This window comes from Phalacrocorax carbo, chromosome 5 (genome assembly GCF_963921805.1).
Source record: "Phalacrocorax carbo chromosome 5, bPhaCar2.1, whole genome shotgun sequence".
NCBI classification, from domain to species: Eukaryota; Metazoa; Chordata; class Aves; order Suliformes; family Phalacrocoracidae; genus Phalacrocorax; species Phalacrocorax carbo.
The window spans coordinates 52,684,245-52,698,465 of record NC_087517.1 but is presented as its reverse complement, the minus strand read 5'-3'; the positions used below and the strand labels follow the sequence as shown (position 1 = coordinate 52,698,465).

General features: G+C 38.0%; 1 protein-coding gene across 1 annotated transcript in view; it reads right to left on the bottom strand.

Moving 5' to 3' along the window:
• Positions 1-11,949, bottom strand: part of LOC104040818 (mucin-5AC) — a 48,632-nt gene extending 36,683 nt beyond the window's left edge. Inside the window, exons 1-8 of the mRNA XM_064453260.1 lie at positions 11,877-11,949; positions 9,887-9,958; positions 8,191-8,262; positions 6,951-7,212; positions 5,807-5,921; positions 5,248-5,338; positions 4,766-4,848; positions 782-883 (exon numbers count right to left, since the gene is read on the bottom strand). Of these exons, the coding sequence (XP_064309330.1) occupies positions 782-883; positions 4,766-4,848; positions 5,248-5,338; positions 5,807-5,921; positions 6,951-7,212; positions 8,191-8,262; positions 9,887-9,958; positions 11,877-11,949 (870 nt within the window). The remainder of the gene's footprint in view (positions 1-781; positions 884-4,765; positions 4,849-5,247; positions 5,339-5,806; positions 5,922-6,950; positions 7,213-8,190; positions 8,263-9,886; positions 9,959-11,876) is intronic.
• Between the last annotated feature and the right edge of the window lie 2,272 nt (positions 11,950-14,221).

Sequence of the window (14,221 nt, the reverse complement as noted above, 5' to 3'; positions counted from 1 at the left end):
ACATTCAGTTTGAGCTTTCTGAGAACAGATTTTATTTAACATGAAGTCTTTATGAAAATTGTTTACATCACTCATCCAACACAAATAAGCAACAAATATACCTAGGATTCTGAAATTTGCAAATCTGTAGTCTTTATTTTAGATATATCTACTCAGAATTCAGTCCCTACCAAGCTAAAAACTCCAGTAAACCTCAGGTGGTTTTCTAAGTCATCTATTTCTAATTCAGGTTTTAGAATACATGTATGAATTCTTAGCTTATTGCTTTTAAACTCTGGGGTCTTCTGTGTTTACTGGGAAAGACTGTTTGGAAGGTTGATCATCTTCATGAAATAATTCCTCCCCCATGAATTCTGTTTAGTAATAATTCCATTATGAATACTGTTAATGAAATAAGCCATTGAACTATATTATCTGTGACAAAAAGGACAGTATCAATGGATGTAATAAACACAATGCTCAGAAAGAAGTAGTTATAAATCACCAGAAAGGCAATATTTAATTAAAAAATTAATGGGAAATATGGAGATTGTTTCACGGAAACTAAAAACTCAGTGCAATTCTTAAACGATGATCAAAGAACACAAAACTACTACAGTATGTTTATTTAGTATAACCTTAACAGAAAGCCCCCTGAAATCCATTTAAGGCTCCATGTTAACCCTCTCAATTTCAGAAAGATGATGTGATTGCCAGCAGTTTTAATTGAACAACATTATATATAATAAAAAACCTTTTCCTTTAGCATATTGCTTCAGCAAGGATTGTGACTCATTTTTACCTTGGTTAGGACATAGCTACAGTCTCCAAAGAAGGAATAATATTTCTCATCAAATGTTGAAATGTGGGAGCCTCCTTCAATACTGCAAGTCCCGGGACATGACTGAGTGACACAAGACCATTCACCTCCAGCACAGTTGCTGAAATGAAGAAGGGATTCAGTAACCTTGGGTAATGTAAGCATAAATAAGAGAAAAGGGTAGCTGATGCCTTAGTTTTCCTCTTGAAGCATTGATCATACTGTCAGAGAAACCAACATTGCTTTGAAAGCTCAGAATAAGTATGGGGCAGGCACAATTATATAATTTTTATATATTTTTATATATATATTTATATATAATTTTTTTTATATTGCTATTCATTTCCAGTCTTTGGAGAGAATTGAGTCCTTGTGAACCTGGCATACATTCTGCTACATATGAAAGATAACCCCTTATCTCCATTAGCATGGCTCAAGCTTCAAACAAATTAAGTATTTCTTGGAAAATAACATGCATGTTTGTGGTTCTTGTGTTCACAGACAGATAGGTGCATCTGCGTACACTTATGCAATAATACTTCAGTAATTATAGTGATATTGAAAAAATATGTATCATATCTGTCAAACATGCCTCTCAAATGTGATCTCCCACACTCTCTAATGCAACATGTCCTTAAATACTCCATATCATGGACATGAACATCCTATTATTACACTGTAGTGCTGCAAAGGATGTAACACAATAATTCACAGTTTTAAACACCTCTGGTGTTTCAATTTGATTGTCTCCTTTAATTGATTAACCTTGAAATTGGTGTACACCTATATCTAAACGTAAGTTTTTGCTCCCAAGTGTAAGGAGAAAACCGAGGTGTAAGTATCCTCGAAAAATATATAATCGAAGGACTTCAGTTTATAAGTAGTTCTTTATTTCTTTTTAATGGGAAATTAGTAATTTTTTCCTGTCTTTAAAATGTTCAGGTAATGCACCTAAAAAAAGAATTATGAGAAAGGTAGTATGTTACCATGATCTGCATTTAGATGAGAAGGAGGCGCCGGGTGCATAGGTTTCACCTTCATAGGTACAGTGGCATTCTTTACGGGGAATGCAGCCAGCACCATTAATGTCATCAAACACCATTCCTGGGGAAAGAAATGGACTGTTACTCATTCTGTGCACTGCAGACCTGCTTTTGTACACATATCTGGTAGATGCCTGAAAGCACATTCCACTTCTTCTGTATTATGCAGAAAATAAATAGGAAGTACTTTAAAATAATAGATGACAGCTATGTAGGGATTGAAGGGCTATATTCCATTCAAGCTTATCTAAAATCTTAGGGTGATCAAAAGAGACCTCTAAGGAAATACTTTTCTGTTATGAACTTCATTAGATTGGAATTAGGATTAAAATTACTAGATAATGAGGTGGAATAGATGAACAATTTGTAAGACTGCCCAGGGACATATTTGTATAGTAAATATTTTTATACCCAAAGGCAGAGGAGTCTCTAAGAGAAATCAGTGTTATTATACAAACAAGTGATGGTGAATTCTGTGAGACTTCAGCGAGGATGAGCAGAAGAGCTAAAAGGAGTGAAGATCCTACCATGCAGTCACTCACAAGAGCAACAGTTCTCAGCCCCAGAAATAAGCATGCACAAAGAGAACACATTTGCATTGTTTGTCTTATACCAATGCACAGTTCTCATGCATAATTTTCTGAAGCGCCAGATTTTACACACTGCCTAGTGCTCCCTTGCCTCCTTGTTGTTTAGACATGCAGCACTGGATGGGAAGGGTTTGGTAATTTTGGGAACCAGATACAGCTTTGCTAACACCAGGAGTTGTCATTGTGGCAAAATGTGATTAAACATTACATACTTTCTGTGAACTGAATATGGATGCTGAGAATAGAAGGCTTCCCCTTACTGTTAGGAGTGAAGTATCTTATTCTCATTCGTGGTGGGTTGACCCTGGATGCCAGGTGCCACCAAGCTGCTCTATCACTCACCTCCTCAGCAGGACAGGGCAGGGGGAGAAAGTGAAATGGGGAAAAAACCAACCCTCATGGGTCAAGATAAATGCAGTTTAATAAAAGCAAAACAAAGGCAGGGCACAGAAGCAAAATGAAAACAAAGATTTTATTCTCTACTTCCCATTAGCAGGTGATGTCCAGCCACTTCCTGGGAAGCAGGGCGTCAGTATGCATAGAGGTTGCTCCAGAAGGCAAATGCCATAAATAATCAATGCCTCCCCACTCCTCCTCCTTTCTCTTAGCTTTTATTGCTGAGCTGATGTCATATGGTACGAAATATCTCTTTGACGAGTTTGGGTCAGCTGTCCCGGCTATGTCCCCTCCCAAGATCTTGCCCACCCCCAGCCCTACTGGTGGTGGTGGGGGGAAATGTTGGAGACACATCCTTGGTCCTGTGCCAGCACTGCTTAGTTTATCAACACCTTTCTAGCTACTAAGGCAAAGCACAGCATTAAAAGGGCTGTTGTGGGGAAAACTAGCTCCATCTCAGCCAGACTCAGTGCATCAGTTCAATCATTATGTACATGTCTCAGGCATGTTTGTTGTTTAAAAGGGCATTTTTAGTAATCTGAATAGAAATGGTGCACGTATATCAAGGAAGAAATATATTTATTACTTTGATGATGATAATAGCGATGACATGTTGAGAATGATATGGAGTAGGAAAGTTGTTAAATGTGGACAGTCAAGTGTTCTATCAAGTTTGGCTATGAGAAAAGGGCAGTAAATAAGCTTGCCTGGAGGACAGACGCAGCCATCTGTACAGTGATCTTCACAAAGTGCAGATCGTTCCGGGTTGCTGCATGTGTCAGAGCAGGGGGAGCCACACTCCTGGTATTGCATGTTGAAAGGACATAATTTGGCTGAAAATAGAACAAGTATAATGCTGACTTTTCCTTTGAAATGCTGAGAAAACAGTATTTGCAATTTAGGATGTCTTCTGTCAAGATATAATGGGGAATCCTGATCCAAGTGGAGGCTGCAACATTTTAGATTTGTTGATATATATTGATATACATTGGTATATATTCTGATATATATTGATTAGCAGTAAAAAATCCTCTAAACTTCCATTTCACAAAGTCTTGGGTGTGCTCAGGTTAAAACTGATTTCATGAAAATTACATGCATCTTTAAACAGCTGTCTTCTTTAAGAAAAAAGTTCACATATTTGAAGTTTACTAGAAATGGGTAGTAAGCACAGGTGAACGCCCCTTCCGGAGATACTTACGACACAGTTCTGAGGTTCTCCAGTTCAGAGGCTGTCCACCTGCATGAGCACACTGCCGGGAGTATTCAGCAAAGGTGTTGCACATACAGAAGTCAGCCATAGAGGTATCACAGTGGCATAGGTCTTGTATGCAAGTGTCAATGTAGTCCTGAACATTCAGAAGTGCATTACAGCTTGTAAATGCTTTACTGGTTAATACTGTCTCACAGATAGAAGCCTAGGAGTGAAAATAGAGGAGATAAAACAAGTGTTCAGAAAATATGAAACTAATTATTTAAGGCACATAGCAGAGAAAACCAAAGGTCCATCTGGTCCAGAAACCCTTCCAACAGTAGCCATAAGCAAATGTTTAGGGAAAAGTATAACGATAGGGCAAGTACACATGGAACTCCTTCGACTAACTCCCGTTTCTTCCCATATCTTGAGTTACTTTCAGCTCAAGTGACTTCCCAAGCATTATACAGTTTCTTTGTATTAAGATACCATCCGTGAATTTCTCTTTCATGAAAATATTCAGTCTTCTCTTGGACTTTTTAGCATTCACTTTAGCAAAGAATAAAAAAATAAATTTAGAAAATTTTTCTTTCCAGACCTACAGCTTATTCATATTTGTGCTATATTTTTTCCAATTCTAACAAAGTTTCTCCAAAGACAGGGAGAATGTATTTTAGACTGAGAAAACAAATCTTGAGAGAGAGGTTCTTACAAATTCAGCTGAGCAGTTCACCAGGGCAGCAGGAGGAATAGGATCAGCACACTGCTCTGTGGGTCCATCCATCTTCTGCCTATTCCCAAACTGTATGGGAGTCAGTTTTATGTCTGTAAAAAGCAGTCCAAATATTAGAATAATATTTCCTAGTTTACTGGCTTTTGCATGGAGATATTTTCTTTTGTGACACTATGTGCTATGACATGAACAGTGATTACCAAGTAGTATCACTATAATATGAAAAACAAAAGGAGGTGAAGAAGGTGTACAAGGAACTGGATCTTAACTGTTGAAAACAAGCAGAAAGTTGCATGCGGCACGTCTTAAAAGATCTAACAGTGACAGAAGCAGCGTAATACATCTCAAAGCCAAGACTAAGCATAACTGATATCATAGAAATACATAAAGAAGTATCACTAGTTAATATGACCCAGAACCTATGTTACAGTATACTGTGAAATGAAAGAAGAACAAAGCACCAATACTAAATAATGTTTTTTATTACTTACTCTCTGAAATAAATTCATTGCTAACTGGAATTCCATTGAAGTCCCCACAAAGTCCGCAAGTTTGATTGGCATATTTCTTATCTAGTTCCACCTAAAAGAAATTAGGAAAGAGAGCTTAGGTTCATAGTAATGTCAGCCTTGACAGTTAGGAACACAGCCTACCTTAGTATTGCTTATGTACTCGAAATTCAACATGTGCAGGCTGTGTCGTGTGGTAACAAGGTAGGCACCATTGGGAGGGTCAGTGACCACCAAGAAAAACTTGGTCTTATTTTAAACCTGGGGCTGTGAACATTAGCACATTGCCTGGTCTGGAATCTGAGGAATACTTCACTGTGAGGTGGGGATGTTATAATTGGGGGTCTATGGATCCTGAGATGAGCTTTGTGGAAAAAAAAAAAAAGGAGACTGGGAGAAGACTGGAAGACAGAACAATATAGTAAAAGTGGACACGAATCCGGAAGTAGCTAATGCCTGCCTGGCTGATTAAGACTGCAAATATATAAACAGACTATTTTCAAAATAAATGGTTTCTGCCATGTTTTGGGTGTTTTCTTACCAGGAGGGCATCCTCTTCATTCCAAAGGAAGGTCAGTCCTAACTTGGCAGAAACTTTCAAATAGTTGTTACTTCTCTCTATCAAGATCCCCATATAGCTGTAGGGCATCTGAACCCTGGGGAAAGATCACTGTAATTCAGCAGGGATAGGGACAGAATATCCATTGAATATCCACACTGATATCCTTTCTCATTCTCTTTGAGAAGCTTCAACATACATAGGAGAGGAAATTAGAGCAGTAACGAAATACAGACAGCGTAAGTTTGTAACATTTTGGCTTTCCTATGCAATTGCTTCTTATTGTACAAATGGATCAGCTTTGCTTTCCCTACTGTTCTTTTTGGCTATCTCTGTTAATGGTGTTTTGCTAGATAAAATGTTGGCATGTATCTTTGGCTCTTTTGTTCAAAAAAGTGCCAGGAGGTTCTGTTTTTCAGGCAGTATGCTTCAGGATATTGCTATTTACTCCTTAAAGCCCTTGATAATAAAGGGATAGACTCTTCAGGCTTTCTGTGACATGAGTGCCATTCACAAAGGTGTACCCAAGATAACCCCTAGACTAGCTCGCTATACATAGCTGTTATAATACACAACTCACTGTGGGATAGTTATCCAAATATTTACCCAGCCTTTTGGACAGGTTTCATACCCTATGCCAAAGTCAGTGCCACCATTGCTGCATAGATCACAATTTTCCAGACTAACACATTTTAAATGAGCACAGGTACAAGATGCAGTCGCTGCTTAACACCATACTGTCCAGTGCAAGGACAAAAGCTATCAAAAATTCTCAGGGACCCTGTTCTGGTAAAATTAATGGAAAGTAAAAACTTAAAGGGTATAAAAACCTAACACACTGACTGGATCCAGCTTATAGACTGCATTGTATATATACATACACAGTTGTAGCAGTGGGACAGCATCTGGGATATAGCTCATCTGAATAAAATGGACACAGGGATAATCTGCATAAGCGGCACTTAGCTCACTATCAGGGACTCTTATTTTTGTTGACACTTCATTAAGGAGCTAAGTTTTCCAGCTGCTTGGGAGCAATGTGAGATCAGATGAGGGAAAGAAATGCTCACTCAAAGAGCCCACTGGGAGCAAAAGCAGTGATGGCAGTTTCAAGCTATGAACATACAATTTGCCATCAAGCAGGACAGAGCTGCGGGTCAGTTCAATCACTGCTCCTTCCAGCTTCATGATGACATGAGTGATTACGGTAGCATTTTCCACAACTGTACGCCTAATTTGGATGTTGAAGTCCTCATAGGGAGATTTGCAGTTGGATGCAAAGATGTAATTGCAGACACCAGGGAAGTAAAAGATGTCCCCGTCAAAGGTCTTGAAGTGGAAGTTACCCCATGTGCTGCACACACGGCCATTGTGAGAGGGGTTGCCAGCTGCGGATTCAAAATAAGCAGTAAGAATTTTCTGTAATTTGCTGTAGATACCCTCCCTTTAGTTGCTTTTCCTCTTTTATTTCTTTCATTAACCTCTGCCCAAAAGGCCCATCCTCTGTTTTCCTTCCTGTCAAGTTTTTTATCAATCTGTTATTTATTTAGTTCAGTTATCTTTTGTGTTTAATCTGTTTTGCAGAGGGATATAGGGCCTAAGATAAGAAGATACCTCATCCTTTCCTAAATGTATCAAGTTCCAAAGAAGTTTCAACATAAAACCAGTTTAAAGTTAGTTTGAAAGTAGGTGGTATTCCTAGCTGGTAGGGAAACCCATTCATAGCCACACCCTTTGAATGTCTGGAAGACTTTCAACAGCATCTTCCAAAACATATTCCTGTCTCATATATGCCTGGTTGTTCTTGTGCTAGTATTACACTTCACCTTGAAGGGGTTCCACCACACTGCTCCTTCCCCCACCCATTATATAAATTACTTATCTCTTTTCAGTCTTCACCTCCTTACAAGCAGGCTCTCCTATGCTCCTGATTATCCTCACAGTCCTTCTCTGCACCTCTTCCAGATTTACACTCACTCTGCTTGAACATGGCTAGTCTGAATTGTACCCTATGCTCTTGATAAAGTATCTTACCAATGCTTTGAACACATTAATATTCCCCTTTCTTTACTGGAAATACTATGCATGATTTATCCCAGTATTATTTATATATATATATCTCAAAATAAATTTTTTTCAAAATCTTTTTTACAGCTGCAGTATATTAACAAAATGCAGACTGAGTACAGGGGCGACTTTTAGATTATCGTTGTTACCTAACGAATTGACTGCTTTTCTTGTTCTTTTTTTATTTTGTGATGCTAAAGGATCTTGCCCAATTTGTTAATCTCTTCAGCCACTCCATGCTCTACCTATATGATCAAAAAGAACACAGATATCTGAGCCATGACATTTGTTTGACTTACCCTTTACTTTCAGTGTGTTTTGAAAAGGTGGAATGATTGTCACTTCTTGGGATTTTGAAGCTGGTGGAAAATCTAAGGGGGAAAAAACCCAATCAGTTTTAATTTTCTAATTTAGGACTTCTAATAAGTCCTAAAAAATGGATAGAGATTGCCTAGTCTCTTTAGTGATTAGCATTTCCCATTACTAGTTACATTCTAGATGGAAGTTTCCGCAAGATTTTACTGTTGTTTTTTACACAGTGTCTTGTGTTCTGTCTTTCTATATATTTCACTAACAGCCAAATCCCAAGACCATACTCTTTGGCTGTAGCACTTTCTTCCATTATTTGTTCAAGACTCCCATCTGAAGCTGGCCCTGATGATCTGAACTCTAAAGCAGCAATCTGATCCTTAGAGCACAGTGTTGAAATAGTGATGCAAAAAAAGCAGTGCTAATGTCTATATCTGAACCTTTGCCTCTCAGTACATGTAGAAGCAGAAAGTTACTGAAGAATATTAGAAGCTGAGGATGTGAAACAAGAGCCAGGTTTTTTTTCCTGAAAATTACATCTTTCTTTGTGCTGAGACATGCACTTTCGCACAACCAACTCTAAGCAGAGTTGTAAAAAGCAGTTTAAATTCCGTAAAATTTTAATCGTGTGCTTTTCTTGCAAAGATTTCTGTTGGTAGGATCCAGCCCTAAATTTTCCATGCACAAATCCAATGTTTTCTCTTTGGATCCAGCAATGAAAGGGATAGAATACTTAGAGAACCTGCAATGTGATTTTCTTAACTTGATAGTCTGAGAAATTGATGTAGTTTCTGCCTTGAAAGTATCAAAATCATAGAATCTGATGACTCCCAAACTGTAGATTGTGCAGTATCGGCCATTGGCATCTGCATTTAGGCCTAAAAATACCACTAAGACAAATATGTGTTTTAGAAAGACAATCTCATTTAGTGTTGATGTAAGGATTTTAAGGGAAAGCACACATATTACCTTCCTTGACAATCTGTTCCAATAATTAAAAGCACTCACTATTATTAAATAATTTGTGGTACACTTACAGTTTGGGCTTATCATTATTTTAATTGTCAGCTAGTGACCTCATAAATTGCAGACTGCAGGGCAGGCTTAATCATTAATTGTTTCAGCCTGTCTTCACTAATATACCAGTCAGCATTGTATCCTTCTACCCTCATTTTGCTCTGTACAGTTATGTGTCATACATGATGTTGTAGTGCTTAATTATTCTAATGTTTAAGGTAGTTACAGTTTTCCTATTCTCTCATGAGTGATGCCGTCATCTTGACAGAGCATAGAAAAATGTATCTTTTATTACCTACTATCAAGTACCTTGGTGATATGTACATATACACACACCTCTTCTGAAAATACACTTTCAGATAGAAGGTATCTACCTTTCATGAAGTTAAAGATTAGATAACTGTATCATATCAGTAGACCAGATCCACTGGGCCAGATCTCAGAGGAAGTTCAGTTTAGGGCAATCAGAGATTGGCTGGGAATCGGATATATTATACAGAGGATTCCTCTCTCCTTTTTTCTTTTATATGGGGGGTGGGGGGGGGGGGGCAGGGAGCAGGGGAAGGGAAGTATGTTTTAGCTAGAAATAAGAAGATTCCAGTAATCTTATTATTTATTAATTTAATTTGGGAAAAATTCTTAGAAATAGATCAACATAAAAATACTTACGTTTTTGTTGCTGCAAGATGGATGGAGAAATGTAGTTTGCTTTTGTTTGTTGTTCATCATCCTGGGCTTGAACTGCATCAAGAAGAGAGGAATAGGAAAATGTTAATGTCTAATTTTCTCAAGTTCCCTCATAATTTCTCAATTATATCTATTTAAGCATGCAACAGTCAGCATATCAAAAAAACCAGCAAAGATATGTTCATGTGCAGGAGGTTTGCATCAGGACCTGCGTTACATGCAACCATGATGGCCATATACTATTTCTTCAGCTCCCTCCCTGACCAATAAATGGGAAGCCATCAAAAACATGCCTGTGATAATTTGAGCATATCCTTATTCTGTTATTGTCACAGTACCCCTGGACGCCCTTATAAGCTTTTCAGACGAAGGTCTTCACTTCCGTAGTACTTATGATCACTGTGCACTTTAAGCATCAATAAAACCATTTGTCTAGCCAGAGGGCTTTAAAAATAGGCCCCATTTGTACAGGAAGAATGAATTTTAGAGTTCAAGGACTGACCTATGACCTCTCTTACTGAAAGTCAAAGTTACTCTGTATTTTACAGTTTCAAACATTTTTTGTAATAAGCAGCAGAAGGAAAAGAAACACACAAGCCACACAGAAAGATATAGGTCTTTCCAATAGATACATTTGTGACTGTTGATTTTGTCCCATAGCAGAATTTTTGTTTCCAGCGAAGAAACCATTTCTCATTCCATTCCACTGCAGCATCAGAATAAGAATACACACAAAATCTGCAAGGGCCAGAGGAGCATGCTTAGTGAGTTCATGAGAGGGCAGGTTGCAGGGGAGGCTATGCTGGCCAGAGAAAACCGAAAAGGCAGGTTCACCCTCCACTGCATTCTGCAACAAGGGCAGTCATGGGTAGCACCACTAGAGGGGCCAGTGCTGAAATCAGAGCTGCAGGGAGCTCTGTAAGTCCCTTCCTTTTTGCACCAGCTGGGGGTCAGCAGCTGGTGTTGGAAGGACACATTGTGCCCATTTTTAAGCTATGAACCATTCAGTGCTTCTGGGCTCCTCTTCTCCACTGCCTAGCCTCACAGAGCTTTTTGCTTCTCTCTCCATGCACTGTATGGCTCCAACACTCTGCCTCATGCCATATGCATCACAGATTCCCATTTCCATTGCATGGTGTGGTAAGGCTACAACTAGTCTTTTGATGGGCTATTCTTTGACACTACTGCTTTTGAACAAAAGTAAGTGTGGAATTACCTGGAAGTAGGGAAAAAGTAAAATAATACAATAAGATCTGTGTCTGATAACAAAATGCACTTAAAACTAACACTATTGTTACTTTAAATGTTAAGGGAAATTAACAGGTGAAGTATACATAAAAAAGATTTCCACTCATCTGTAAGTAGTAAGTGCCTTCTTAGAAGGCAACTCCATTTGTTTTCACCCTATCAGAAACCAACCCCATGGTCCAAGGTTTTATGCAACCTCATGTGCAAGAATAGATGAACTTTTAAAATCTGTTGTCCAATGTTTTTCAAGCAAAATCCCTCCTTTTTCAATATTGTGTCATCAGCTGGCAACACAGAAGATGTAATAGCCTTATAGTGCGGACACACTCCACTGGTTTGCTCCTTCCTAAAGCCACTTTCGCACCCTCTGGTTTGTGCTTTTAGAAATGCTGTTCCATCCTGAAGTGGACATCAAAAGCTAAATGCAAATCTTGAGGCATTTTGGTAGAAATGTGAGTTCTGAGTGAGTTCCACTGAATTCAGTGGAGCTATTCGAGATTTTGACTGGGGAGAATAGGATGAGAGCATGAGCTACAATAAAAATTTTCAAGACAGCTTATCTCCTCTCATTAGGAAGGAAAGTATTTGTAAGAGCCAGGAAAATTTTGCATAAAGGTAACAGGTTCATTAGCTTCACAAAGCCAAGAAAAAGATGTTTCAAACTCTGAAGCAAGTTATAAATTCTTTAAAACAGTAAAAATGCCAAGCAAGTGAATCTTCCTACCTTTGATCTGTATGAAGGCAAGTGCTAGCATTGATATCCATAGTGGTATTCGCGTCCCACCACCTGTGCCCATCTTCTGAAAGTCCGGTAGAAACTACCGAACAACCTGCCTCTGAGGAAATACCTGCCTGCTCCTGAGTCTTATATAGTGAAAGAGTAGGTTTTGGCTCAGTTCCCAGATTGTTTCACAAGGTTCTTAAAAGGTGGGGCTTCAGACATTTTAGTTTTCCTCTGCAGGTACACAGGTAAATAGAGGATGCTCTGACTTTCCCTCAGGTATTTGCACTCTAGGAGGAGTCTTTATTTCTACAGTTTTTTTTGATGAAATGTCAAGAAGCTAGCAGGAAGCATTTTCTCAGGCTTAGTCTTCCCAATTGTCATATATTATGGGATAAATACAACTTAGGGCGTTCTGAGTGACTTTTGAGCAGGAGCTTGGAATTAATAACTTAATTTTTTTAAAAAATTATTCTCCTTATGGTAAATGATGGCAACTTAACTTCTCAAAAAACCCAAGAAAATTCTGACACATATTTTTAAAATTAGTTTGTCCCTGTCTATGTAGCTACTTTGCCTGTGAAAATCGAGAAATCAAATGCCATCTAAGGTCAACATTTACTTGCAGGCCAGGCACAACACAGAACTACATAGTTAAAATCCTTCAGCATTGGAGAGTCAGTAATAGGGACCTTTCCTTGAGTGATTCTTCTTCTCCAATGGGGAGTTTCAGTGCTACTTCAGCTTTTTCCTTTCTGAGTAAACATGATCTCATCATAACACATTAGACTGATTCTACCTACAACAAAAAATACAGATTTTCTTGCTGATTGCTGTTCCTAGAGGCACAAAAAGACTGATTTTCAATAATGTCCTTTGGAATGTTCCTTCTGTTAGGAACAGTGAGAGAGCGAACAATGTTTGTGAATATGTTAATATATTTACTTACAGCTATATTACTTTGGTGAATTAACCTTTTACACTTGTGTGTAGAGAAACACAGTCTTTCAGTAAGAGGAAGGATCCCATAATCCCACATGGGTTCAAATAGTACCTGGAAAGCAGAAGGTACTAGGATGGTCTCCATATACTCTGGCAAAAGGGCAAGACACAATTAGGTTTAAAACTGGGAATGAAGTTTAGGTTAGACATTAGGGAGAAAATTTCTTTTTTGCAAGGATGGTGAAGTACTTATACAGGTTGCCCAAGACTGCCAAATTTCCATCACTGGTCTTTTTTGAGAGCAGGTTAGAAAAACACCTACCTCAGAATGGTGTAATATTGATAGTGCCCTTAGGCAGGGGAATAGACTAAATGGCCTTCAGAGGTTTCTTCAGACACATTTTTTAATGATTTTTTTTTCTGAAAAATAAGATGGGTTCTCTCTGTTGGAGCAGTAAATATTTAGGGAAGTAAATTCAACATTAAGAGATAAATAAAAGGCACATTTTTTTCCCTAAGCAGTAAATAAAAGCAAGAAAAGATACTGTCTTTCCTGAACACTTTAAAAGTACATCTGCTTATTAATATTTACATAAAAGTGACATAACTAAATAAAATTGGAAGTGTTGAGGAAAAGAGTTGGTCAGTTTCAGTCATGCGTTGTACTTCTGGCACCTTCATTGACGTGTAAGTCCGTAGAATTTACCTTCTTATTTAAATGAGGAAAAGAAGATGACTACAAGATACTTGTATATACAGAAATACATGTAGTGAAAATTTAAGGGAAATGTTATCACCTCTAACAGTTATTTTCAAAGTTCCAGGATGAAGATCTAAAAAAGAAAAGCTTTATTGGATATAACTGGTGCATAATTAATTATGAAATAGTATGGTAAACTCAGCTGGGTAACACACATAAGTTTATTAAGTAATTCTGTTGGTGAGAAGAAAAATATGCTTTATGAATCATCACATTGCTTACCACTGAAAAATCAATTCATATCAACAGTTGCTATGCTGTGTTCATACACACAGGTTAATATTTCCTGCATGTTCAGAGAACTACTGTAACCTCTCAGAGATCCCAGTTTGGTCATTAGTAATGAATCCCCTTGTACGGCCGTCACAAATTGGGCTGAAACTGGTTTACAGTTAAATTTAACCCCTTTGACTGAGCTTTGCAGTTCCATCAAAAGTGGTTCCTTGTATCTGCATTTTTGGCTGAAAGTCTCAAATCTCTTATATGTCATGGATCACATTATCCTTACACTCCTGAGTGGTTACTTCATTGATTAATACTCTTGCCATGTTAACTTCCATTATCTTGTGCTGATTCTTTTCAGAAATTATTATAAAATGTGTTAAAACATATAAGACTTGCAAAAATAATTTCCAAATATTAATGA